Source organism: Struthio camelus, chromosome Z, assembly GCF_040807025.1.
Source record: "Struthio camelus isolate bStrCam1 chromosome Z, bStrCam1.hap1, whole genome shotgun sequence".
Taxonomy (NCBI): Eukaryota; Metazoa; Chordata; class Aves; order Struthioniformes; family Struthionidae; genus Struthio; species Struthio camelus.
Genome location: NC_090982.1, coordinates 54,149,368 through 54,174,547, shown reverse-complemented (window position 1 = coordinate 54,174,547; position 25,180 = coordinate 54,149,368). Strand labels below are relative to the sequence as shown.

At 49.3% G+C, this 25,180-nt stretch overlaps 1 protein-coding gene across 2 annotated transcripts; it reads left to right on the top strand.

Moving 5' to 3' along the window:
• Positions 1-1,036: 1,036 nt before the first annotated feature.
• NR2F1 (nuclear receptor subfamily 2 group F member 1) lies at positions 1,037-23,412 on the top strand. 2 transcript variants are annotated; one of them, XM_068927122.1, is made up of 4 exons: positions 1,037-1,563; positions 4,373-4,900; positions 9,622-9,809; positions 23,177-23,412. In XM_068927122.1, exons 1-4 carry the CDS (start codon positions 1,116-1,118, stop codon positions 23,348-23,350), a joined length of 1,338 nt encoding a protein of 445 aa, XP_068783223.1. In that variant the 5' UTR covers positions 1,037-1,115; the 3' UTR covers positions 23,351-23,412. The 2 variants fall into 2 exon arrangements, with proteins under 2 accessions (XP_068783223.1, XP_068783224.1); XM_068927123.1 differs by lacking the exon at positions 23,177-23,412 and adding an exon at positions 9,894-12,712.
• Positions 23,413-25,180: the final 1,768 nt, after the last annotated feature.

Here is a 25,180-nt window from a genome sequence, read left to right as displayed (position 1 = left end):
CCGTGAATTCGTCTCCTCTGCGAATTTAGTCACATCCGATATTTTTTTTTGTATTTTTTTCTTTAAAAAAAAAAAAGGCAAGAGAGACAGAGAGCGAGAGAGAGAGAGAGAGCGCGAGAGAAAGAGAAGCGACCGGCAACCTCCTCCACCACCACCGCCACCAACACAAAATCAAACTGTCTCATCTCCCAGCCCGCCTCGACCGCGCTCCCCGGCACTGCCGCCCTGAATGGCTGACGGCGCCCTGCCCTGGACCTGGCCCCCGGACACCTCCATGCCCTGATCGCCGGCAGCCGGCTCCTCTCCGTGCCTCCAGCGCCCGCCTCGCCAGCCCGGCGCCCCGAGAGCCCGCAGCGGCGGCGGCGGCGGCAGCGGCGGCGGCGGCGGCGGCGGCGGCGGGAGCCTCCGCGGCAGCAGCGGCGGCGGCGGCCGGGCCCCGGCGGCGAGCGGCGGCGAGCGGCGGCCCCGACCTCCTCCTCTTCCTCCTCCTCCTCCTCCGCGCTCCGGCTTCCTCTATGTCTGCACATCCTCTGCACTCCTAGCGCTCGGACCGCGTGTGCGTGTGCGTGTGTGTGTGTGTGTGTGCGCGCCGCGCGGGTGTGTGTGTGTGTGTGTGTGTCCGGTGTGTTACTCTCCTGAATGCCTCTCCCGACAGCCTTATTTGCCGTTTCTGATTTTGCAACTTGAAGTGGTGGTGGTGGGGGGGGGAGGGAAAGAAGAAGAGGAGAGAGCGAGAGCGAGACGGGGGGAAATAGCCAGACGGGGGTATTTTAAGAGGGGGGGGAGCGCGAAAAAAGCCCTCCATCTCCCCCTCCCCCTCCCTAAAAAAATTAGCCAGCGAGCGAGCGAGAGGAGGGGGGCTCGCGGAAAAAATAAATAAAATAAAGAAAACGGCAGGAGCGGCCCCGGCAGGCAGCGGCGGCGGCACAAGGGCAGCGGCGGCGGCGGCGGCGGCGGCGGCGGCAGCCGAGGCGGCGGCAGGCGGCAGGCACGGTCCCCTCGCTCCCCGCTCGCCCCCGGCGCCCGGCCGCCCGCCTCCCCCCCGCCCCCCGCCTCTCTCCCCGGCAGCCCGCAGCGAGAAGCGCCGCTCCCCAGCACTTTTTTGGGCCCGAGATATGGCAATGGTAGTTAGCAGCTGGCGAGATCCGCAGGAAGACGTGGCCGGGGGCACCCCGAGCGGCCCCAACCCCGCAGCGCAGCCGGCCCGGGAGCAGCCGCCCCAGCAGCAAGGGGGCTCGGCCGCCCCGCACACCCCGCAGACCCCCAGCCAGCCGGGACCCCCCTCCACGCCGGGCACGGCCGGGGACAAGGGCCCGGGCCAGCAGGGCTCGGGCCAGAGCCAGCAGCACATCGAGTGCGTGGTGTGCGGGGACAAATCCAGCGGCAAGCACTACGGCCAGTTCACCTGCGAGGGCTGCAAAAGTTTCTTCAAGAGGAGCGTCCGCAGGAACTTAACTTACACATGCCGTGCCAACAGGAACTGTCCCATCGACCAGCACCACCGCAACCAGTGCCAGTACTGCCGCCTCAAGAAGTGCCTCAAAGTGGGCATGAGGCGGGAAGGTGAATATTTCTTCCCTACTATACTATCGCTCTCTCTCCCTATGGCTATATGTGTGTGTGTGTGTGTGTGTGTGTGTATGTGCGAGTGTGTGAGAGTGAGTGTGTGAGTGTGTGTGTGTGTGTGTATACGTACACACACACAAGCACATATATATACATATATATATACACACACACACACACACACATATATATATTTTTACAGCTCTCCGTGGCGATCTAGGTCTCTCTCTGTATTTACATGCACATGTCAATCTCTCCCTGTGCCTGCACTCCATCTGGCAGCTTTGCACCAGGTTTTGTTGTTATTGTTGATGGTGGTTGGTGGTGTTTTCTTTTGCTTTTTGGTTTGTGCCTCCTGCCCTCCTCCTGCTCCTCCCCACCCCCTTCCCCAGCACCGCCACACTCTTCCCTTCCCTGCTCATTGTGCTGAGAATTTATTATTATGATCGCTCACTAAATATTTATCATTTAGCCGCTATCTCCGTGTGTGTGTGTGTGTGTGTGTGTGTGTGTGTGGATGTGGTTTTGTCTATTGTTGGCATGAGACTGGGGGGGGAGGTGGGGGGAGATGCATCTCTGTACGAGATGTGCTCCCATTCAGCTTCCTTCCCCCCCTCCCGCCCCATCATTTCTCTTTAAACCCACAACACTTCTCGGTAGATCCATTCCCAGCCTCATCTTTCCCGAAAGAAAGATGAAAGACGTGTAAGTAGGAAAGAAAAAAAAAGAGGGGGAAATGTGCTACTGTATCTCTGCTTCCCTGTGCTTCCCAGTGCCCTGGAGTGTGCTTCTGTGTGAGATTTGGCCTTGTTTTCACTCCATGCGTTCAAAGGAAAGTTTGTGACTGAACCGGGTTTCTGTACTTCTGTCATTTTTTTAGCACGCTGCTCATTTTATTTCTTCATCAAACTCCACCCTCTCCTTAAAGCCTGCATACAAATTGCGATTTATAACCTATTTACCGATCCTTCTCATTTTAGCAGAATTCATAGTCCGCATCTGGCAGTGGGCTCCTCACCATTTCCAAGTGCTCCTTTATTTATTTATTTTTCTTCTCCTTTCTAAGAGTTGCTGCGGTTTTCCTCGCATTAAGGCTTATTTTCGCGTAGGAAGATTTCCTGCCCTCTTTTCTCCTCGAAAAGTATTTCTCGGTTTACAGTTAAAGTTTATCCTGTGACTATCGTTAAAGATATCTTAGAGTCACAGCGACCTAGTCGATTTTGCGGAGTGGGGATTACTACTGCCTTAATTGGTTTTAAAATTATATTTTATATGCCACAAGAAAAGAAATGGAGTTGCTCCAGATCTGAAAGAGCTCACAAATATGACGACTTCATTGGTAGCTTCAGGGGTTGTTGGTAGGCGTCTGGAAAAAAAAAACCACCACCAACAAACTTAGAATTGTGCTTGCAGTTAATTGAAAAATAACTGCCAAGTTTAAAAGCAGATTCAAGAGGCAGAGGTGGGCTGGAGGGCAGAAAGAGGAAGGTGCAGCCCGCGAGACGTGGAGGGCTCGGTGGGGAACATACGTGCTCTGCTACGCTGGAATAAAAGAGAAAGTTGAGAAAATGTGGCATGCTGGAAAGATGAATTATCTGTGTGCCTGTGTGTGTGTGTGTGTGTGTATGCATGTGTGTACGTGTGTGTGTGTGTGTGTGTGTATATAGAAATAAGCCTGAGTAGCCGTATCTTCTCCTTAAGTTACCTTTGTTTACATGGCATGTGGTTTAAAACGCTGGCACTGATGAAGTGAAACACACACACACACACACATACACACACACACACACACACACACACACACACACACACACACACTAAAAAAAACTTTGGTCAGCTTTCGGGACTCGAGGCATGCTTACGCTCTGTGTGGAGATGGTTAATGAATCCAGTGTTTTTGCAGTTGCAAGCTTGTGCATTCACTGTGCAACGCTGACTGCAGGCTTTTGCAGTGGCAACAGCGCACCAAAGATATTAATTACACCGTCCCCTTTTTTTTCCACGAATGTTTGGCTATTGTAAGTTCGGACCTTTTTGTTTTATTTTCCCCCTTCCCTTGACAATATTTAATCTTTCTCTTCCTTTTAGCAGGGCGAACTTTGCTGGGCGGGGGAGGGGGGTCCTGTATGGAAAGCTTGTTCTGTGTAATAAAGTTAGCAGTGGGAAGCTGGGGGGCTGTGACCTGGTCTAGTTTTAAGGGTAATGATGTGATATTTTTGAAGAATATGGACGCATTTATTTTTTATGATTTGAAAAAGGAAAGAAAAGCAACGCAGCAGTTCACTTGTAAATCTCAGTGCTACCAGGGCAATCGGCTGGAATACACAACAGAGCTTGGCTATATTTTTAACAGCTGGCTGTGATTTTTAACCCCACTTTCTTACCACCCGGAGGATTTCTTTGATTTTATTTTTTTATGTGCGGGGTTGCCTTTTGTTGCGAGAGGGGAGGGGGCCGGGGGGCGGATTTGTCTTGTTTGCCTTGGCTTTTTTTTTTTCTTTTTCCTTTCCCCCTCTGCTTTTTAATCTGTGTTTATTTTGTTAAGCCTGCCCGTAGCGGGGGGCGGGGGGCGCTTGGCTGCTGCTGCTGCTGGCTGGGGCTGCCTGCGCGGGCCGGGCCGGGCCGGGCCGGGGCGATGCGGGCCGGCGCGGCGGTGCCGGCTCCGCGGCCGCGGCGCTGCCGGCGGTGCGTGCGCGTGTGCCGGGGGAAGGCGGCATTGTCTGCGGCGGGCTGGCAGCGCGGCCGGGCGATGCCTGCAAGCCTCCTGGATGCACATTTCCTCTCCTTCTCTCCTTCTTTTTGTCAGCGGTTCAGCGAGGAAGGATGCCGCCCACCCAGCCGAACCCAGGCCAGTACGCGCTGACCAACGGGGACCCCCTCAACGGGCACTGCTATCTCTCGGGATACATCTCGCTGCTGCTGCGGGCCGAGCCCTACCCCACCTCCCGCTACGGCAGCCAGTGCATGCAGCCCAACAACATCATGGGCATCGAGAACATCTGCGAGCTGGCCGCCCGCCTGCTCTTCAGCGCCGTCGAGTGGGCCCGCAACATCCCCTTCTTCCCCGACCTGCAGATCACCGACCAGGTGGCCCTGCTGCGGCTCACCTGGAGCGAGCTCTTCGTGCTCAACGCGGCGCAGTGCTCCATGCCGCTGCACGTGGCCCCGCTGCTGGCCGCCGCCGGCCTCCACGCCTCGCCCATGTCCGCCGACCGCGTGGTGGCCTTCATGGACCACATCCGCATCTTCCAGGAGCAGGTGGAGAAGCTCAAGGCGCTGCACGTCGACTCGGCCGAGTACAGCTGCCTCAAAGCCATCGTCCTCTTCACCTCAGGTGAGCCGCGGGCGGCGGGCGGCGCCCCCGGCCCGGCGCGGCGCGGCGCGGCGCGGCCGGGGGCTCCCGCAGCGGGCGCGGGCGCGGGCGAGGGCGCGGGCGCGCAGCCCCCCTGCGGGCGGCGGGGCCGGGCGCGGGGGCCGGGCGCGGCGGGGAGCCGGCGGCCGCCGCTCGGCTCGGCTCTGCCGGGGGACATGGGGGGCACCCGCGCACAGCGCGTACCGCTGCCCCCTGGCCGCCCCACCGCCCCGAGCCGGGGGCGTCGGGCCCCGCAGCTGCCGGAGCGCTGGGGGCTCGTCAGAAACGGGTTCGAGCTCGGAAAGAAATATAATAACATAATAGAGGCAGGAAGTCGAAGGGGGCATGTCCCAGCCCGGAGATAAATCTTTCCACCGCGCGAAACCACACAAATATTGGAATTTTAACAGATTGCCTAAAAAAAAATAGCAAATTAAGTGGAGGCGGTGGAAACATGCATGCATGCATGTTAACAATTTTTCTTATGATAGATGGTTCAAATTAACTAGCAGGAAAGTGCATTAACATCGCCTTTGAAGTGCTCTGGTTGTAGCCTATAAGAATATAATACATCTTTTATTATTATAACCTGCGAGAGAGAAATTTATAAACATCAAAGACGAATGATATGAAGGAAACATAGGAAATAGAAACAAGGCAAGATAAGAGGCCTCGCAATGTCACTTTTTAATTATTATTCTAATTATCGCCACGACGGGGCTAATTGCCACTTTTGGGGCTTGTTTGTTTTTCTTTTTTCTCTTTCCTTCCCCTATGTCTTTCCTGTTTCGGTTTCTCCTCTTTTTTGTCATTAAACTGGCCTTCCGAGTAACTAATAAATAAACAGTCCCAATAAATCTGACTTAAAACTAGGCCGAGGCAAAATTAAAAGCATTCCTGAACAAAGATGGCAAATCGTTCAAAGGCCTTGTTTAACAGTAAGCAGTTTATAATCCATCAATATTTGTTGCCTTTCATGCATGAAAAATAGTATTTACATTGTATTAAAATGACTCTTAAATTTGCACAATATTGTAATGTAGCAAATGTAGTATTAATATCGATTTGAACATCAGATAATTTATTTAGACAGGAGTATCTAATTTGTATGCAGGGTGGTCGAAGACATGTACTGTGACTGCCCCCTTTTACTTCCAGTGCAAATGCAGTCTTATAGTGTTGGAGGGAATATTTCTTTGCAGAGGATAAAGTGCAGATCTTAAAACAAATGGAAGATTTACTGAATAGCCAGCTCGACATTTTAATGCATTTTATCTTAATAAGTCTTCTTGATGGAAACATGTTTTTCAAAAGTGACAAAGAGACCTGGCAGCATTTATCAGGCTGATTTAACTCCAGAGCCTGCCTGCAGACTTGCATACTTTCCATTCCCATTCATTTCAGGATGTTCATCAATAAATAGGGCCAATCTGGGAGAGCCCTCCTTTTTTCAGACCCTACTTTAAGAGATTATTTCTAAACAGAGAGGGGCTCGTCTGAGTCCCAGCGCTTCTCTCCGCAAAAGGTCCCAGGAAAGCAGTTGCCCCAAAAGAGGACACTTTTTGAGGATTCCCCCCCCCCCCCTTTTCTCTTCTTCTCTTCTTCTTTTACCTTCCTCACACGATCGACCGTGGCTAGAAACGTAGCCAGTGGCTTTAGAAGAGCATTTCATTTCCATATATTAAAAACAAACGTAATAATTAAATGTTTACGAGGGGAGAAGCCTCTCCCAACAATTGAGTGGAGCGTGAATGGGGTTTAGAAAGGGAATAATAATATTATTTTGGACCAGGATCGCATGGGGCATCTCAGAAAATGGAAATACAGCTGTCAGGAGTAATCTACCCCTTCCCCTTACCCCCATCCACACATTTCCACTTTTGACTAAACTTGTTTTGATTGCTTAGCCAGAGGGGAATTCATGGGAAGCCTTTCTCAAAGTCATCCAACTTTTAAACAAACTTTGACTGATGGAAAAGACATTTTTAGGCATATTGTCCTAAGTCCTTCGCTGAGGACTAAGCATTTAAAGCTGGCATGGGTTTCTCCTGTTGTGGTTTTTACATTTGGGTTCCGGATAGTGTATTTAATCCGTAAAATTCTGGACACCGTCCAAAGACTGGGTCGTGACCCAAAACCTGCTGCTTTCTTGCGTGTCTCTCTCTCTCTTTTTTTTTTTTTATGTTATTAATTCATACACCTACCTCTTTCTTGTAATAAATAAATGCTTCCAGGAAGGGGCCGAGCTAGATAACATGAATCCAATAAATCTATTTGCAGCGCAATAAGAACTTTGATTTCTAGTTAGATGCCAGCTGATTACACCTATATTTTCTGAACACTAAACTCTTCTGAACGCGTAACATGAAATACATTCCCAGTACTACAAAGGAGAAGGCTGGAGTGTGCTGAACAGTAATGGTTATTTATTTACATAATTTCTTTTCCATAGACTGCAGGAAGAAATACAGAGCTTTCCCTTATTGACACACTGCCATATAAAAAAGTGAGGCGCACAGAATTTTCACAGTAGCCCACTTTCTTAGACGGGGTAATAATTCACCTTTGGTAAACACGAATTGCATTATTTTTTCCATGGATCCCTTCCATGGATCCCACCTCTCTGGAATGAATAATCTACTCGAGCTTTGCATCCTTTAATTATTATTTTGAATCCCGTTTTGAATGGAGAATTAAGCCTTCTCCCTGCTACCTTTACGGATGCGAAATAAAATCCAAATAAACGCGCATGCTAGACCATTTAAAATAATTAAAGCTCAATAGATATTATCGACTTGAGAAAATCCTAGGAGTTTGGAGATCTAACATAAAACCCAATACGTTTTTTTTCTTTCTAGCAAGTAGCCTGCTCATCCCCACTGTCCAGTGACCTGCAGTAGAGGTGCACTTATCGTAAATATCTGATAAATATTTTACTAACCTTAAGGGTATGACATATGGGGCATTAAAAAAAAAAAGCCCTGCTAGGGTGTCAGTAAGACCCTTTCATATTTCATTGTTTGGAAGTTGAATAGGATCCTAATGCATAATGGGCAGATAATGCATGTAAAATAGCAAGATATATGTAAATATGGAGTGTGATTTGTGGCAATCAACATATGAACAGGCCTGTGGTTCTGATATATATTGGAAACAAGAGCAGGCCTATGCTTTTGATACATATATATGCTGCAGCCTGGTGCTTTAGATGTTGCAAAATATCGTTGCATTAAAGGTACAGTATGGATTAGCAGAACAGCCTGGCTCAGATAATTGTATATCTGAGGGATACCAAGTCCGCAGCTCAGGTCAAAGGTTCCTTTCTTCAGAAGTTCTTGAATTATGGCTTGTTTTATTTGTATTTTTGCTCGAGGCCATAGTATTGTAGATGAAGGTGTTCAGAAAGCTTTGTAAAGCTGGTTCTTGATACAGAAAGACATAAACTTCAAAAATGCAGTTGCTACAGATTTTTGCTTTGAATAATTTGTTGTGTCTTTCCAGGGTCATAATTCTACATTCACAATTTTGTAATGTCCTTTTGGGGCCATTAACATGCATTAATTCATATACAGATCTATATATTAGCAAAGTCTGGCTTTGATCTGTACTAAACCGCACTGCCAGCTGACTGCCTCCCTGTGATCCTTATGTTTTTTTAAATATTTATTATTAATCTGCGAAACAATGTAGATACATGAACTATGGAGGCAAACCCACCACGTTTCTATGCCTGTAGGTTCTTGTGCAGGTCTCTCACTGAGCAGCCGATGCACAATTATCCTCTGCTTTGGGTTATGCCTACACAGAGATAGGAGGGTGTGTGTGCGTGTGTGTGTATAGACACGCAGATGCATCTCTCTCTCTCTATATATATATGTATATATCTCTATGCGCACATGTACACACACAGACGTGCAAATATATAAACGTGCAGATTTGAAGGGTTCCAGTTTATGCTCTCAGATCAGTATGTATTTGCCTAGATGGTATCATTCTGCCAGGTGTGAGGGATATATCTCTAGCTATATACATGAAATACACCCGTACATGAAGGATGTATTTCTGGCTGCGCTTAGGCAGCGCTCACCCACTGCAGCCGTCCCTAGCTTTGTGTCTGATAGCTGCAGATGTCTGCTCAGCACAGCCTGCCGTAACCGAGCTGCGCTCCGCTAGATTCCTGCGCCGCTTGCAGAGACGTGAGCGGCTTTCCGCGGCTGGATGCGAGGCAGAGACCGGGGCACCCCCCTGCCCTTGCAGAGCCTCCAAGCCGCGCACGGCCCCAGCGTTTCCCTTGATCTCCTTTGCAGCCATGTCAACAAACTCGCGCTGCGTGTGCGTGTGCGCGAGCGTGCGTGCGTGCGTGCGTGCGCGCAGTTTGGCGTTTTATTTTCTACCCCCCCAACCCCCCCCGCTCCACTTATTATTATTATTATTGCTATTATATTTTTTTTAACCTAACGGCGGCGGGGGGCGGCTCCCCCCACCGCCACCGCCCCGCACCCGCGGCGGGGGGCGCGCACGCCCGCGGGCCGGCTCGGGGGGGCGGCGGGTCCGGCGCGGGGGCGCGGGGCGCGCATCGCCCGCGGCGGGGCGCGGCCGGGCCGCCGCTTCGCCGCCACTAACCGCTTGCCCCCCGCTCCCCTTTCCTTGCCTCCCCCCCCGCCGCCGCCGCCGCCGCTGCCGCGTGTGCGTGGCCTGGGCAGACGCCTGCGGCCTGTCGGACGCGGCGCACATCGAGAGCCTGCAGGAGAAGTCGCAGTGCGCCCTGGAGGAGTACGTGCGGAGCCAGTACCCCAACCAGCCCAGCCGCTTCGGCAAGCTGCTGCTGCGGCTGCCCTCCCTGCGCACCGTCTCCTCCTCCGTCATCGAGCAGCTCTTCTTCGTCCGCTTGGTAGGTAAAACCCCCATTGAAACCCTCATCAGAGATATGTTACTGTCTGGGAGCAGCTTCAACTGGCCTTACATGTCCATCCAGTGTTCCTAGAGCCCGGCCCGCACCCCCGGTAGAGACACTGCGGAGCGGCACAGGCGGGAGCGCACGCACCGAGGGGAAGTTGGGGTGCAGGGGGGGGCCCAGGACACAGGCAGGACACAAAAGACAGGCCCGAGTAGGGTCAGATGCGTGGCCGTGTTTGGGAGGCAAAGAAAGGACCTTGTGTCTGTGGAGATTTTTGGAGAGGAGGAAAAAAAAAAAAGACAAAAAGCAAAAAAAAAAAAAAAAAGGACCGAGGGGATTTTAATAAAACCAGAAGGAGAATAATGGATCTTCCAGGATTTATTGTGGACGGATGTGGATATATTCTGTACAGAAACAATCAGACAAACAAAAGCGTTGAAGCTGAACTGAACCTTGTGTAGAAAGAAAAACAAACAAACAAACAAAAAAACCCCACACGCAAACACTTACCACGAACATTGTTACTCATTTTGTAAAATATTAGTCTTTATTTTCATTTTTTGTAAAACTTAAAACATCGTATGCGCATAAAGGAAAAAAAAAGAAACAAGAATTAGGGGAAAATAACATTTTCCAAATAATTATAAAAAAATTGTCCTGTGTCTATGTATCTATATCTGTTTTGTATTTTTTTCTGGTTCCAAACCAGGTTTCCTGTGATTCTATACTAATAATTTTTGATATAACCCTTTGCTTCTTATAATGAGTGCGATATATGTTGTCGAAGCTGTTCTTCAAGAATTAAAATTGAAGTGAGAATTTAAACAAAAATAAAAGAGTTTAGCAAAAAATCGACTTATCACCCCACAACCCATGAGTCTTGTTGCTTGAAACATGCCAACAGTTCACCAAAAAAAAAACACCCAGATTTGTACTCCCTCGATTTTTAACTTCTACACTGGCGTTAAAAGGGAGAACTTAAAAATACTTGTAAGGGGTAACAAAGTTGTATAAACCACGTGATAGTCCAAAACTGACTTGACTGTGTAAGTTTAGGGCTGAGCTGTCTGTCGAGGCCTAGGAAGAGATGATGGGAAACGCAGGCGGCGTCATGCCATAGGTGAACTCCTTTCGCCGAGGTTGTGCAGTAGACTTTTCACCAACGTTTATGTGCGTATTACCCTGGCCTGCACATTTTGAAACACCTTTTCCCATCAGTTGGAGTTTCTGCTGAGTTCACACCTTGCTGTTTCCTTTTAGCATTCATGGGCATGGATTGAAGTCACTGTATGCTACCATCACTGTGCGGAGGTGTACAATATACGGCATATTGTAGTCATGATTCTTGTTAGTCGTTTGTTACAGACTTGGTGGGTTTTTTTTGGTTTTTGTTTCTTTCCCCAAGGATTCAAGGACCCACGAGTATGTGTTCTGGTTTGTGCGTGCGTGTGTGTGTGTGTGCACACGCGTGTGTGCATGCGTGTTGCCTTGGCTATCAGCTGAAAGAGCACTCTTGCTGTTTTTCTTTACTCCAGTCACCACTGTGTGTGAAGAGTATTCCCAGCCCATTAATATAGAAATCTAACTGGAGGTTTGCTCGTTGGGTGGTGAGTGAGCGTGTGTTTTGTGCGTGTTGGGGGTGGGGGGGGTGTAGGTGTGGGTGTGTGCATGCGCGCACGTTATGGTCACACACAAACCATGGCTATACATGCGCACATCCTATACGAAGGATTGTACCGTGCCTGCCTACAGCAGGAATTGGAGATGTGTGCGAAAAGCCCTGTTTCGTTTTGGTTTGGGTTTTTTTGTAAAGAAAATTAAAAATCGTTTCTGTAATGGAGCTTCTTTGAAGGTAAAGGCTTCACAATGCTTCTAGCTGGTGGTGCAGATCTCTGTAACAGCTTTCAGTGCATTAATGTTTTATAGGATCTGAGACGGAGCTGTAAGAACACATACTACCAAGGGAGCTCTTTCTTAACGTATTAATAAAGCTGGATCTTTAAAAATAACATTCCCCCCCACACGCAGACACCTCCCGCGCCCTCCAAACAAACCGGGATGAGGCAGGCTTTTCAATTTGTGGAGTCATTGGCAATGTTTTTCTTTTAATTTGCTGTCCTCCATACTCTCCAGATTTTTTTTTTTTTGCATTAACAAGATCCTTCAATCCAACCCGCTTGGGGTTTTTAATATTCTAGGCGCAGCAGATCCGAGGCGAGAGCAGCTCTATACAGTAGGCACTTATAGCTGGATAATCAACATCGCGGGCAGATCCTCTATGGGGGTAGAGGACATTTCAGTATGGAGACGCGGCCTGTATTCATAGGTGCTGTACGCGGGGACAGACGGGTTCAAACCTGAGCACACAAGGACGGAAATTAGGCCCACAAACACCCTCCCTTTCTAACTCACATGGACGCTACACAGGCGACAGCTTTGTTCCTCGCACTGGTCGCCTTCCCCAGGCGGAGGGGGTGCCCCGGCCTCCCGGCGGGGCCGGCAGACGGGGAGAGAGACGCTCAGCCCTTGCAGGTGCTGAAGTAACTTTTCAGCATTGCCTTCTGGTGGGATGGGTGACTGGGGACCCAGCTGGCGGCGGGGGGGGAAAGCGGGGGGTGGGAAGGGGAAAAAAATAAGAAAAAAAGAAAAAAGCTCCCGGTTTCTTCCAATGAGATGTAAATATATTCATTACAGTGTTATCCCACTGATGAAAACAGATAAACTTTTTCGTAGGTCAGAAACGTATTTTTCAATTAATTTTCATATTTATGAATAATAATAACCCACCGATTGCCAAGAAACTTGCAGGTGTAGAGGAGGTGTACGAGATGCACTTATTTCCATGTATGTGCCTAGAAAGAAGTGTTTCAATCCCTTATTAAACTTTGCTTATAAGACGGTATTGTGTTCTGAAGTGTTAAATATCCAGTCTCTGTTGTGTTCGTGGATGTTTTCCTTTGCCACGCTCCAAGCTCTTGGGCATTCATACAGTGGCTAAAAGTATTGTATGATCTTGTCACCAAACACTATATGCTAAAAATGTGAATGTGGAGAGGGGCCCGGGCCCCTGCGTAAGTTTCTGCTGACTTGTTCTTACCTACAATATACTGTTTTAAAACCATCTCCAGTTAAATTTCTCCTGCCTTGTTATCGCTGCTAGCCCGCTGCCCGCCGCCGGTGGCCGGGCGCTGCCCGCCGCCGCGCTCCGCGGCCGCGCCGCCCCCGCGCCCCGCCGCGCCCCCGCGCTGGGGCTCCGCGGCGCTCCGCTGCCCTGCGCTGCCGCCCGCGCCAGGGCGATGCGCGGAGGCTCCCGCCCGCGGAGGGCTCCGCCTGCCCCGCCGCACCACCGGGGGGGCTCATTAACCACTTCGGCAGCACTTCAAGGGAGGGGAGAAAAAAGGGGGAAGGAGGGGAAGGAAAAAAAGAGAAGAAGAAAAAGAAAAAAGCGGCGCTCGCAGCCCAGCCCAGCCCAGCCCCGAGTAGCGGAGCGGTGTGTGTCGCCGCTGCGGTCTGGGGAGCGACCCATACAAAGGGCCCCACCTCGGAGCTCCTCGCTAACTAGCTTGCCTCCTCCCACTGCCCAATTAGGCCTTTTCTATATATTCCATCCAATAAATATTTGGAAATACTTCTAAATGGAAGGTTGAACCAGGGCTGATGCAGGGGCTTTCGTGGGCGGCTGGCCTAGGCACGGCTGCCCTTTCCGCGGGCAGGCGCGGAGGTCCCGGCCGCCGGTGCCCTCGCCCCGGCCGGAGCGTCGGCCCCGAGCCCCCTCCGCGGCGCTGCGCGGCGCGGCGCGGCCGCCCTCACCTGCAGCACTGCCGGGAGAGCAGCCCCGACCTCTCCCGAACCCCTCCAAATCAGCCTGAATATAAAGGGGGGGGAGGAAAAACAAACAAACAAACAAAACCCGACAACCCTCCACCGTTATGTGACCTTTTTCATTGCACAGTTAATACCACTGAAAGAGGCGAGCTTAATCATGAAGTGGGGTCGCCTATATGCAAAAAAAAACAAAAAAAAAAAAACAAAAAAACCAACCACCCAACCCTCTTTTACTGCCAAGTAAATAATGGGTCTTATACGGAAAGTGTTTTATCGAATGCCTGTGGCTTGGGGGTCATTTTAAGTGACAGCAAAAGTAATAAAAGAAAAGTAAATTCTACTTTGTTTCATGCGAAGGAAACTCTGTTTGGCTCCCAACACAAAGAGAAATATATATTTTAGCGCATGGAAAGGGCTTAATACAAAGTCCCTGCCTTTTCTTAAAAAAATTACCTGTGACATATGAAAGTCAGACGTTCCCTTTTCAACAAAAACACTCACTGAGCGTCTGAGAACTTTAACTCCTTTGAAGTAGATTTAAACTGTTGTAGATGTAGACACAAGCTTCGCTTATAAATCAAACGGGGATCTCAGGGAAGGTGCCCCCAAGGAGCTGCCAGGCGAGCGAGCCTGCACATCAGCCGTCTCGTGGAGCAGCCAGCCCTGCTGGAAGGGACGGACGGACGGACGGACGGACGGACGGACGGACAGACGGACGGGGGCTAGGCGGTGTTGTAGTAGCTCTGCCACCAGTGAGCAAGGGCATAGCCACTGGGAAACAATGTCCCCTAATGACATGTGCACGGCTATTACCCAGACTGTGGATGTGCTTCCTCCGGTTTCATGCAGCATTTTGACTATTCAAAGGGTTAGTTTTTAAGTCCTGAAATAACATTTTTATAGACCCGATCCTTAATCCTGTCTACTTTGAGCTTTATTGGGAGAGATGAGACTCGGTCTCCCCTCTTCCCACTTTTCTTCCAGTTTCTTTCCACCGGCTTCGGGCTAATTTTAGAAACGGCATGATCTCCACAAAATGTATCTATATATTTGTTTTCAAAGGCTCCTTTTCTAATTGGCTTCACAGTCACTGACTTTGACGTGAGATTTCCCTCCCTCCCCCCCCCCCCCGCCTTTTTAATCCCCAGCGGGTCAGAGCAGCCAAAGAGGAGTATTTTGCAGTGATTCCGGGGCGCAGTAAGAACGATAAATAAATACATTTCAAAGCCCCAGCTCATGGCTGCCATGAAGCCTTGTCCGACAGAGCTCTGCCCCGTTACCTTGCAACGTGCCAGGTTTCCCAGCCCAAGTGACGTGGGGGATTCCTTGTACGATAAGACGTTTTTGAAGAAAAAAAAAAAGAAAAAGAGAGAGAGAAATAAAAAGAAGGAGGGGGAGAAAAAAAGGAAGGGAGGAGGAGATTGAGGGGGGAGATTTGAGAATACAAGTGGAAACTAATAAAACTCTTGTTAAAGTGCTTGCTCAGGATCCATGGCGTCACCAGGTCTTTTACTTAGGAAGCCAAAGAGTTTTATTCCTAAATGAGTTAAAGAGCCATTTACCTCTGTCGTGTTCTATTCATCAAGCCACAAGTCGAGAGTCCCTAACATGAAACTATTTGTTTGCTTACACAACCAGCTGGGTGCAATTTCACGTCTGAGATATCTATCTGAAAGCGCCTCTCATTTATTATCCTTACTTGTCAGCGAATCCATTTTCCAACTTTTTTTTTTCCTTCTTCATTCATTGAAGGCTCTGGGCTTAAATACTCCCTTAAATATTTCAGCACCTACCCCCTTCTCTCTTCCGATCTCACAGGACATTCAGCGCAAAATAGCTGGAGAATAAGGCGGAAACTGCAAAGATCACAAAGGCGACCACTGGCCAAGGTGACTCCCTTGTTACAGCTTCTGTCCCCTCTCCCTCCCTCCCTCTCTTTCTCTTTTTCTGAAGGCCTGTGTGATCACTGGGATTTCCCCCCCCCCCCCCCCCGCCTTTTTTTTTTAAAGTATGTCTAAGATCGCGCTGGACATTTTCCCATGGCTGCCCCGGTGCAAGGTGCAGCCACCTGAAAAAATAAAATAAAATAAAATCAACCTGGTATGGGGAGGGGTCGAAACGCGCTTTGTCACTGCCCGGCGCTGCTGGCGGGGAGATGCGAGGCCGTGGTGCGGGAGCCCAGGTCTCCTCGCTGGCCTGATCCTGCTGCGCGCGGCAGCGTGGGCTTGGAGGTCCCATCCAGATCAAGGGCGAGGAAGAGAGGAGGGATGTCAGGATCTTTTCTCCCACCCCCACGTGGTTTCCACTAGAAATACAAAGACACAACGTGAAACGGGCCCAACCGGGTTATAAATATAATTGCGAGGAAAGAAAACAATTAACAAAGGAGACAGTGGGAAATTGTATCTCCCCTCCCTTCCCTTACCCCCAATTTTGAAAAATCAGGATAATGTGAGTAGTGTTTCAAAGCAGGACCGTCTGGCTGACAAGAGACTCACTGTTAGTAATCTCAATGATGGCTGTATAATAGTGTATATACATCTCCTTGTCTGCAGAACCCTCCATCAAGCTTAAAGCAATGGATCAAATCCAAAACTACAAGGTATAAAATATCCCCAGTTGTTAAAAAAAAGAAAAAAAAAAGAAGGATAGTAAAGGAGGGGAGACAGTCTCCTTGGAGGAGAAGCAGGCTGGTGGCTGTAAGCTATCCTATTGTGTTGATTTAGGAAGACATTTGCTGTATATAACGTTTAAGGCTGGTAATATCATTGCTCGGCCAAATAAATAAAGCAATGGCCAAACCGTGAGGTCACTATCGATCCCTGTGCTTGCCGAGAAGTGAGACGTGTGCGTGTGCGTGTGTGTGTGTCTGTGTGTGAATGTGTGTGCGTGTGTGTGTGTGTGTGTGTAGGGGGGCTAAGAGACCCCGAGGTTGTGTGTGTGTGTGTGTGTGTGTGTGTGTGTGTGTGTGTGTGTGTGTGTGTGTGTCAGAGCCAGCCCCAGCCTGCAGCCCGCTCGGCGAGGGCTGATTAGCATTCCCTCCCTGCCCATGGACCTGCACTGACAACTAACAGAGATATCCAGCTCACCACTAGGCCTCCTCTCCTTTTGTCTCCAAATCTCTAAGAGAAACAGATTTATCCGTGGGATCTGCACAGTGAACTTCCACTCGCTGCTCTGCCGCACCGTGAAAAATCACAGTCAAAACAATCCAAAGACACCCAAACCTACCTACTTCTTGTTGGGGTTCTCCATCCCCATCTTTTTATATATATATATATTTTCCCCTTTTCTCTTTTTTCCTTGGCCGCTGAGCAAAGGGAGCTGCTGCCCTGCCACCGCCGGCCGGGGGTGCGGAGAGCTGCCCGCGGCGGGGCCGGGCGCTGCTCCCACGGCCGTGGGACTGCGTGGGACACGGCACCACTGCGGCTCCTCTTCCCACCACTCACACACTGCAACAAGACCAGGCTACTTTTTTTTTTTTTTACTTTATTTCATTTTTTAGTCATTCTTTTCGCTACAGGATCAAATATATCGGTAACTTTATTAAACAGACATACGAGGTAATTTCTTCGTGTTTGTTTGGGTTTTTTTTTGTTTTGTTTTTTTTCCTCTGGGTTATTTTTGGGGTCAAATATCTTCGGAAATACTGAACCTGTTCTACACAAAGAGTCAGTAAAGGGACTTACATGCAAAGGCCAGAAAACTCTTTAAACTTCGAGAGTGGAGCCAAACTACATTTCTGAACGGCGCTGCTGAGGCTAAAGAGTCACACAAACTTCCAGCAAAGTAGCTGCGGCTCCCTGAAGTGATAAATAAAACTAGTCAGGTACTTTTTTTGCAGAGAGCCTTACAAATTGGTCCATGCTGACAGATGTTTGTCACTTAGTAACTTCTTTCCAAGTTTTTTTTTTTCCTCTCCCTCTCCCCTCCTCTAAGCCTTCTTCCGAGCTTGCTTTGTTGTTTTAAAATATGCATGTCTCTCAGGAATGCAAGTCACGAGTCCAAACTTCGTGTCCAACCTCCCACAAGAAATGATCCTTTTATAGGGAACCCGATATGTCTCAATCTGCACTTCACTCAAAGCCTCTGGATATAGGGCACTGGTCCCCGCTCAAAAAATAACTCCGCAGAAACGCCTTTCCACCTAAAAAATCCCCACGAATGACTCCCAGGGAAGATATATAGCTCCCACAACTAAGGAAGGCAGCGGTCAGAGGGGAATGCAGCCTGGAGGAAAAAATGAGAGAGAGAGAGGGAGAGAGAGAGAGAGAGAGAGAGAGAGTTTTTATTTCTTTGCGCGTTGCACTGGGCCGTCATTAGCAGCAGGTTTATCCCGACGAGCCTCTGTAGCAGCTGCGGGTGCAGGGGAGAGGAGGCGTCAGCTCCTGACGGCCCGAGCAGAAGAGGAGAGATTAAGGAGCGCGGTCCAACCTCGAGAAAAGAGTAAGTGACCCTCAGTACAACAAGGAGCCAGGGCACTGCCGGGCTCTGAACTGGCAGCCGAAGTTTACTTGCAAGGAAGAACAACGGCACGAAAATAGACAAGAAGTGGGGTGGGATTGGGGGGGGGGCGGCTAGGGGTGCCCCGGCGCCGGGAGGTGCATCTGGCCCCGGGAAAGTGCGGCGGGGCAGGGAGGGCCGGGCAGGGCGCAGGGGCGTCCCGCAGGCAGGAGGGCTCCGCTGCCGGCAGCAGGAGGAGGAGGAGGGGAGGGAGCGAGGGAGGAAGGACGAGGAGGGACGCAGCCGGGCAGTGCCCCTCGGAGGCGTTTGCGGCGTCCGCGGTGTCTGCGCGCTGCCCTGGCGGCGAGGGGCTGCGGGTCCGCGGAGCGGGAGCGGGAGCGGGCCGGCGCAGGCGGGGGCCGCGCAGCGGGGCGCGGAGCGGTGCGGAGCGGAGCGGTGCGGAGCGTGCTTACGTGTTTGGAGAAGAGCGAGAGGGAGAGGGAGGAAAAGAGGGAGGGAGAGAAACTTCGCAAGTTGATGGGAACCAGATGAGCTCCTGCCTGGGTCACGTTTGCTCCGCGGCGCTGATGTGCAGTGACGTCACCCATGACTACCCTATCACGTCAGAGCGAGCGGCCGGCAGCGGGCCTTGCCCCCGGGCCCCGGGCCGGGCCCTCCGCCGGGACACCCTGCGCGGCCCCGCGCGGGAGCGAGCCGCGCAGCGCCGGGCCGGGCCCCCGCGCACCTCCGCGCACCTCCGCGCACCGGCATCTGGAGGGCTCGCAGGCCCCGGCGCTTCTAGGAGCTGATAACGCCTCGGTTTTCAGCAACATTTACAGCCCCGCTTTTAATACGCACCAGATGGTTCTCGCGACTCGGCGACCACAGCCAGCTAGCTCCTCGATTTTACTCAGCAGCATTTTGTTACAATTATGCTCCATGCTGAGAGCAGTTTTATTGGTGACCTATTTTTCATATTTGCAGCATTTTATGCTAAAAACCTCCTTCCTGGCCCCTTAACGTAGGGCAGGACTGAAAGAGGCAGGAGCAGTCGCTGCTGCCTCTAGGTTGCAGACAGCTCTCCTAATCTTTAATAATGAGACGCTCCTGTTTGTGTATGTACATGTGTACGTGGATAAATAATACATATGCATATTTATTCACTATATTTGGTCAATAACACTCTTATTTGTTAAACCTCAATTGAGCGCATTTGCCTTCCTGACAACAAACATCACAGAACAATAAATATTGCATACGGTTAATTATTATGCCAATGCACTATGCCTCGCTTCTCTTAGGCACGCACGCTCTCGTAAAACTCCTTGCAAACACAAACATATCTCACAGATATTTTGGTATGGAGAGGAAAAAAACCCAACTCCTTGAAGTCTCTGGGAATTCTTAAACGCTGACAAGAGGAAACTGTGCCTAATACATTCCTGCGAGCTAAGCACTGTGCTGTTAAAGAGAGAGAGCAATGCTTGCCTACAAAACATCCCAGGGCTTTTAATCTAGTGCCCAGGATATGTTAGCACATTGTGCAGAAAGCTACAGTGAGGATCACATTTTTCTCGCGGAGTTTTGTAACCTCCTTTTACTGTGCAGCAGAGAGCCTGTTTTCTATGTAGCAGTACAAATAGCCAATTTACTCCTCTGCAGGTGTGTTCTCTCGACACAAATGCTTTTTCCACTTTTATAGGAACTCTTAAAAAAATTTTGCCTCTCCTGCTAAACTCACAGATGTTTATTTTATTGATATAACCTATACCTTGGTTATACTGAGAATAATATGCCTCAACTAACAGTCATTTAGCAAATAATAGAGGCGTTCTGGATGCTTTCCAATGTTACACATGTACTTGCTCATAAAATGATACGTGAAAAAATTAACATCTGCTTTCCTAAAATAAAGTGTTCCAAGTAGCTTTTTATGAATGCTTCCCTCATTTTGAAAAGAAATATGTAGAGATAAACTGGCATCCATATGTATAGCATATTTATAATGGTTTTAGGATTTGAAGGTAGCTATTCATTGCATAAGCCATTTAGAACTGACGTTTTAAAAGCTACTTAACCTCAGACATCCTTGAATCTTAAAGAAGGATTCCCAACGATATTATTTAAAGAGGAATTTGCTGTAATTTAATTGCATATCAAGGCGGAACTATGCACACGCACAGCCCCGGATGCTATGTTTATTAAGGCTCCAACTTAGATTTTATTTACCTGCATCCTCAACACGTCCCCTCTTCCCTTCAGACCAGCTGCCCGGGAGTGGGTACGAGCCCACTTGCTGCACGTTTCCCTTTCTCTGTTTCCACGTTTGTCCACCCGCTCTCAGGGACCGAGGTGCCCCTTGGAGCCACTGCTCACATGCGGGTTATTTCATTAAGCTTTGTCCTTTGCTGGGGGGAGGGGGGCGAGGGGAAGAATTGGGATCTATAATCATTAGTGTCTTTTTATTATTTCTACAAAAAAGGGCCGGGCTCTTCGCTGAATGAGCTGCTGGAATGTTTTGCAGATGTTCCGCTCACACCCAAATTGACCCTTTGCTTCCCCCCCCTCCCCCGGCAAAAGGCTCTTAAACCCATCGCCTTTCCGGGCGAAAAAGCCCGGCCGAAGGCGCAGCGCCGTGGGCAGGGCAGGGTGCCCCGCAGCCGGCGCCGGGCCGCGCTCCGCCTGGGCCCCGCGAGTGGGCGGCCCAGCGTGGGGCAGGGCTGCTGAAGCCACACACCCTCCTGGGCTGCGCGGGGCGCGCAAAGCCCGCCCCCCACCCCAGCACGGAGGCTCCCCGAGCCGGCCCGGCTGCCCCGGCGCCCGGGGCCTAGCGTGGCTCGGCCGCGTGGGGCCGCGTCCCCGCGTGTTCGCGAGCGCGCGGGGACGGCGCCAGCCTGCCTGCTGGCTGCGGAGCACAGAGATGAAGGAAACGGCCCCTTTCTGAGTGGCAGGGCGCTATTTCCCCCCACCCCAAAGGTCAACCGGCAAACCACCGCTCATAAGAGCAGGAGAATTTCCAGCGCTCCGCCGAGTTCCCCCTCTGTTTGGCTTGGTGCTGTGGTTTATTTTCTCTGCCACGAAGGCTGGTCCGAAGAGAAGCGGGCTTGGGGTTTAACACAGAAAAGTAATGTCCATTTTCTTAAAAAAAAAAAAATCCTGCCTGGGTTGGTAAAATCATTAAAATATGTTAAGTGACATGAAGTTTGGATTTATGTGGACACACCGGACAGAAAGTGGACAGAGTCAGCAGGGAGAGTCACGCTTTAAGACAGGGGGTCTTTATTTAAGGATGGTGTATTTATGGGGAAAGAAAAGGAATATCTTACAAAGCTCTCACTATACCCCTGATAACAAAACCTGTCACATCTTTACTTCTTACTAGAAAAGAGCGAGTGTCCTCATTTGAACATCTCTAAAGTGATTATTAGATGCCTCTCTGAGAAATCAGTTTGTGAGACTAAGCACGGAACACACACACAAAAAAAAAATAGAAAGAAAAAATGAAAGAAAATGAAAGAGAGAGATTTGTTCACATTGTCTCCGTCTCTTATTTTACTTTCTAAATATTGCTAAAATATCCCTCCGTTCGCACTTTTATTGAAGGACCTTTCGTTAGTAAGAACAACCCCTGCTTTAGAATAAAAGACTTGCACCAAGAGGGGAAAAAGGGAAAGAATAAGAAATCCAGCCCACAGGTTTTTTTTATTATTATTATTTTGCCTCCCACCCCCCCACCCCCGATAAGATGTGAGAACTTTTTTTCCGAGAGTGTGAAATGAAGGACACAAAGACAGTATATCAGTGAAAAGAAGAAAGTGGCCTTTTAATGAGAACTAAAGAAAACCAAAACGTAGATGAAGTGTACCGTAAAAGCTGCTTCAAAGTACATTCTAATTCCCCTGAGTTCAGCCATCACATAGATTTGGTAATTGGGAGTTTACTGCGCAGAGGTAAGGCAGCATGGTATGGATAACCCTGTATTTTTTCCCTTCAATAATTATAGTTACATTTTCCAGATTGTCTTTGCAAAAAGCCATGAGATATTAGAGACCTTTTACTCCTGCAATTGGAGGAAGAGCCTGTCATCACCGTAAAAAACTACCTGCATGCTCCAAATTAAAATGATTTTTCCCTTTTCTAATTGTGATCCTGGCTGTAGATGGACTCTTAACAGAGGCGATAACATCATCAACTAGCTGCTGCTACCTTTATTGGTGTTTACTTCTATGCCTGGCTTTCATTTTGTGTGTATTTTCTGACCTTAGCTTTTGCTGTATCACAAAAAGTCTCCACAAGTAACAGAGCAATAAATCCAGCCAAAAATAAGACAGATTTCCTCATCGATGTGTAATAAAGTTAAAGGACATTGTTTTGTCAGACAAGCGCTAAGTAGAAAATAAATCTTTGGGTCTAGGGAAACAAAACGGAGTGCTGTTGGCATGTGTGTAAATTTACTTTTAAAAGCAATAAATCAATGTTAAATTAAACAGCTGGGTTCCCTATCTTGGAAAAGGTTTCATGTTTAAGAAAACCTTGATGGTGAAGTGTGCGATTTACTAAGACACTCTAGAAGTTAAAGCCTGATTTCAGCTCAAGCCTCCAGTGTCCCTGCCTGTGGGTTGCAGCTGAACTTCAGGAGCTGCTGTGAACTTGAGAGAGAGATTGAGGCAGACAGACAGACGGGGACCGTCAGGGCGAGGGAGATTGCACCCAGTGGCTTACTTCAAACCTGCTTTCCACATGTTTCCCGCGGAGCCCTCACCACCCCAGACCTGCCGCCGAGAGATTGCCTTGCAGAGCTGCCTTTCATTTATTGTGCCAGGGTTAAATATTGTAACCTGTCGAAATAGTTTAATACTGTTATTATCTAAACGCTAATTTCATCATTTCTGCATCATGACACAGATACATGGGATGGAGGAAGCCGCATTAGAGTGTGGCAGAGATCTCTGGGTTTTTCAGATCAATCCTCCCATTTTGAGAGCGTTCATAAGTGACTATTAAGAAGTTAGGCGTACCTCCTTGCTAGCGAGTCTGAGGCATTATTTTCCTAACCGCATTTGTGATCTCTTTCTACGAATGTTATAAAGCAGAGAGAGAGAGAAGAGAGAGAAAGAAAGAAGAAAGAAAAAGACCAAAAGAAAGAGACAAAGAGAGAAGGGAATGAGAAAGAAAGGGAAGACGAGAAAGAAAGAGAAACAGCGAAAGAGAGTGAAAGAAAGAAAGACACAGAAAAGAGGCTACAGAGACCTGCAGTAACGTTTTAGCGCTCTAAAGTAGACAAAACAGTGAATCAATAAGTTATTAAAAAGCCCAAACAACAAAAGCAATATTGCAGAACAGAAAATGACATGGTTTCGTGTTAGGAAATATCTGTATGTGATTGAAAATTTTTGAATTTGTAAAGTAAAATTTTAAAATAACTTGGCAATAAAGATATTGTAATACCTAGGCATGTATCTGTGTTAGTGATTTTCTTCCAAATACACAGGCGACAGTTTAGAAGGAGAATTTATAATGACCCCTATTTAGTATTAAACCTTCGGATGTACTTGCAGGCTAGCTACAATGTCTACAGATCACCAGTGCCGTGGTTAAATTTTAAAGAAAGAATGTAAAAATGGAGTAGAAGCATTTAATTTTTTCCCTAGCATCCCTGGAAGTTTCCAAAATGAAGGTGACCCGTCACGGAACAGAAACTAAAGACCTTTAATACGTTCTGTCTTTGTTTTGCTTTCTTTGAGAGCAGGATCTAAATAACCCACAAAGTTTGTTTGCTTGTTTGTTTGTTTGTAGATAAGGACATTTTCAGTTTCTAAGTTTCATCCAAGGCGCTGCTGCTGCTATCAAGTAACACTTAAAAGCAATCTATTTAGTTCCTCTTGGTGCCTTAACAAATCGCCTTGGCTCTTCGGGTGCATTCAGGTCTATAGTCTGAATGCGCCATTGCCTCCCACTATAACGCCAAGGAGATGCTTAATTTTTATTAATTAATTAATTAATTTATTTATTTATTTATTTATTTTGCACTAACGTTTTCCCTTAAAGACGCTAGCTGGGATGATGAGTCCTGAAGGTTAATAACAGCCAGGCAGGTGCGCGCTGCTCTCCTCCCCCAGCACAGAAATACGCATGTAGCGGAGAGTGCTCACACAGAATTAATTTAAAAAGATGGAGAAATAGATTATCCTAATAAACAGAGGAACAAATGAAGGACAAAGAGCGGAGCTGTCCCTCCGGAAGCCGCGCGGGGCCGCGGAGCCCCCGCAGCGCTTCCCCCAGCCCCGGGCCGCCGCCGGCCGGCGGGCCGCGGTCGGTGGCGGGGGCGCGGCCGCGGCCCCCCCGCTCCGCCCCGCTCCGCGCCCCGCTCCGCGTCCCGCTCCGCGGCCGCCGCCGCCGCCGCGACCGGGCGCGCCGCTTCCCGCGGCGGGGGCTAGATGGCGCTCCGCGTCTCGGCACCCGCGGCTCGCCGCGCCCGCCGCCACCGCGGGCCACAGCGCGGCCGCGCTGGCGGCCGCGGGGCAGCGGCCGCGCCAGCAGCTGCCCCGTGCTGAGCGCGGCGGGAGGGCGGCGGCGGGAGCGGAGCTGCGCCGCCTGCAACTTGCTTGCCGGGGTTCCCGTGCCGCGGAAGGACACCGGGGGGATAAGCCCCTTTATGCCCGCGCGTATCCGAAAACACCTAATGAAATACCTTCGGAGCGCCTACCTAAGCAGGCCTAATTTGTATGTGCTTAACGGCGCGGATCGGCAGGCTGAGGTCTCTATGCCGGTGGTGCAGGGAAAGTACTTCCTCCGGTCTAGTTTCAATAGGAATATAAACACGTCATCTAGAGTTAGCCTTCGTGTCACTCTGTCATTAACCGATCAAAACAATTATGATATATTTAAAGTGTAAATGCCATAAAATCAAATACAGGCCTTTGATCTTCTTGGGACTGTGAGGCATTCTGTGTATTTTTTCAAAGGCAAGTGTCAATACCCAAGGTAAAGATTAATAACGTTAAATACTAAGGCGCGAGGGGGTATTTTCCTAATTCATTCATCGCCTTGTTAGGACTTCTTTCTAGTCCTTGTATTTAAAGAATTAAAGCAAGCCA

Bases quoted from the DNA above. Each gene is read 5' to 3' on its own strand.
- NR2F1 (XM_068927122.1), top strand. From the start codon at position 1,116: ATGGCAATGGTAGTTAGCAGCTGGCGAGATCCGCAGGAAGACGTGGCC. The intron at 1,564-4,372 runs GTGAATATTTCT...TCTTTTTGTCAG, and splicing joins AGTGGGCATGAGGCGGGAAG to CGGTTCAGCGAGGAAGGATG. The intron at 9,810-23,176 runs GTAGGTAAAACC...GTTATAAAGCAG, and splicing joins AGCTCTTCTTCGTCCGCTTG to AGAGAGAGAGAAGAGAGAGA.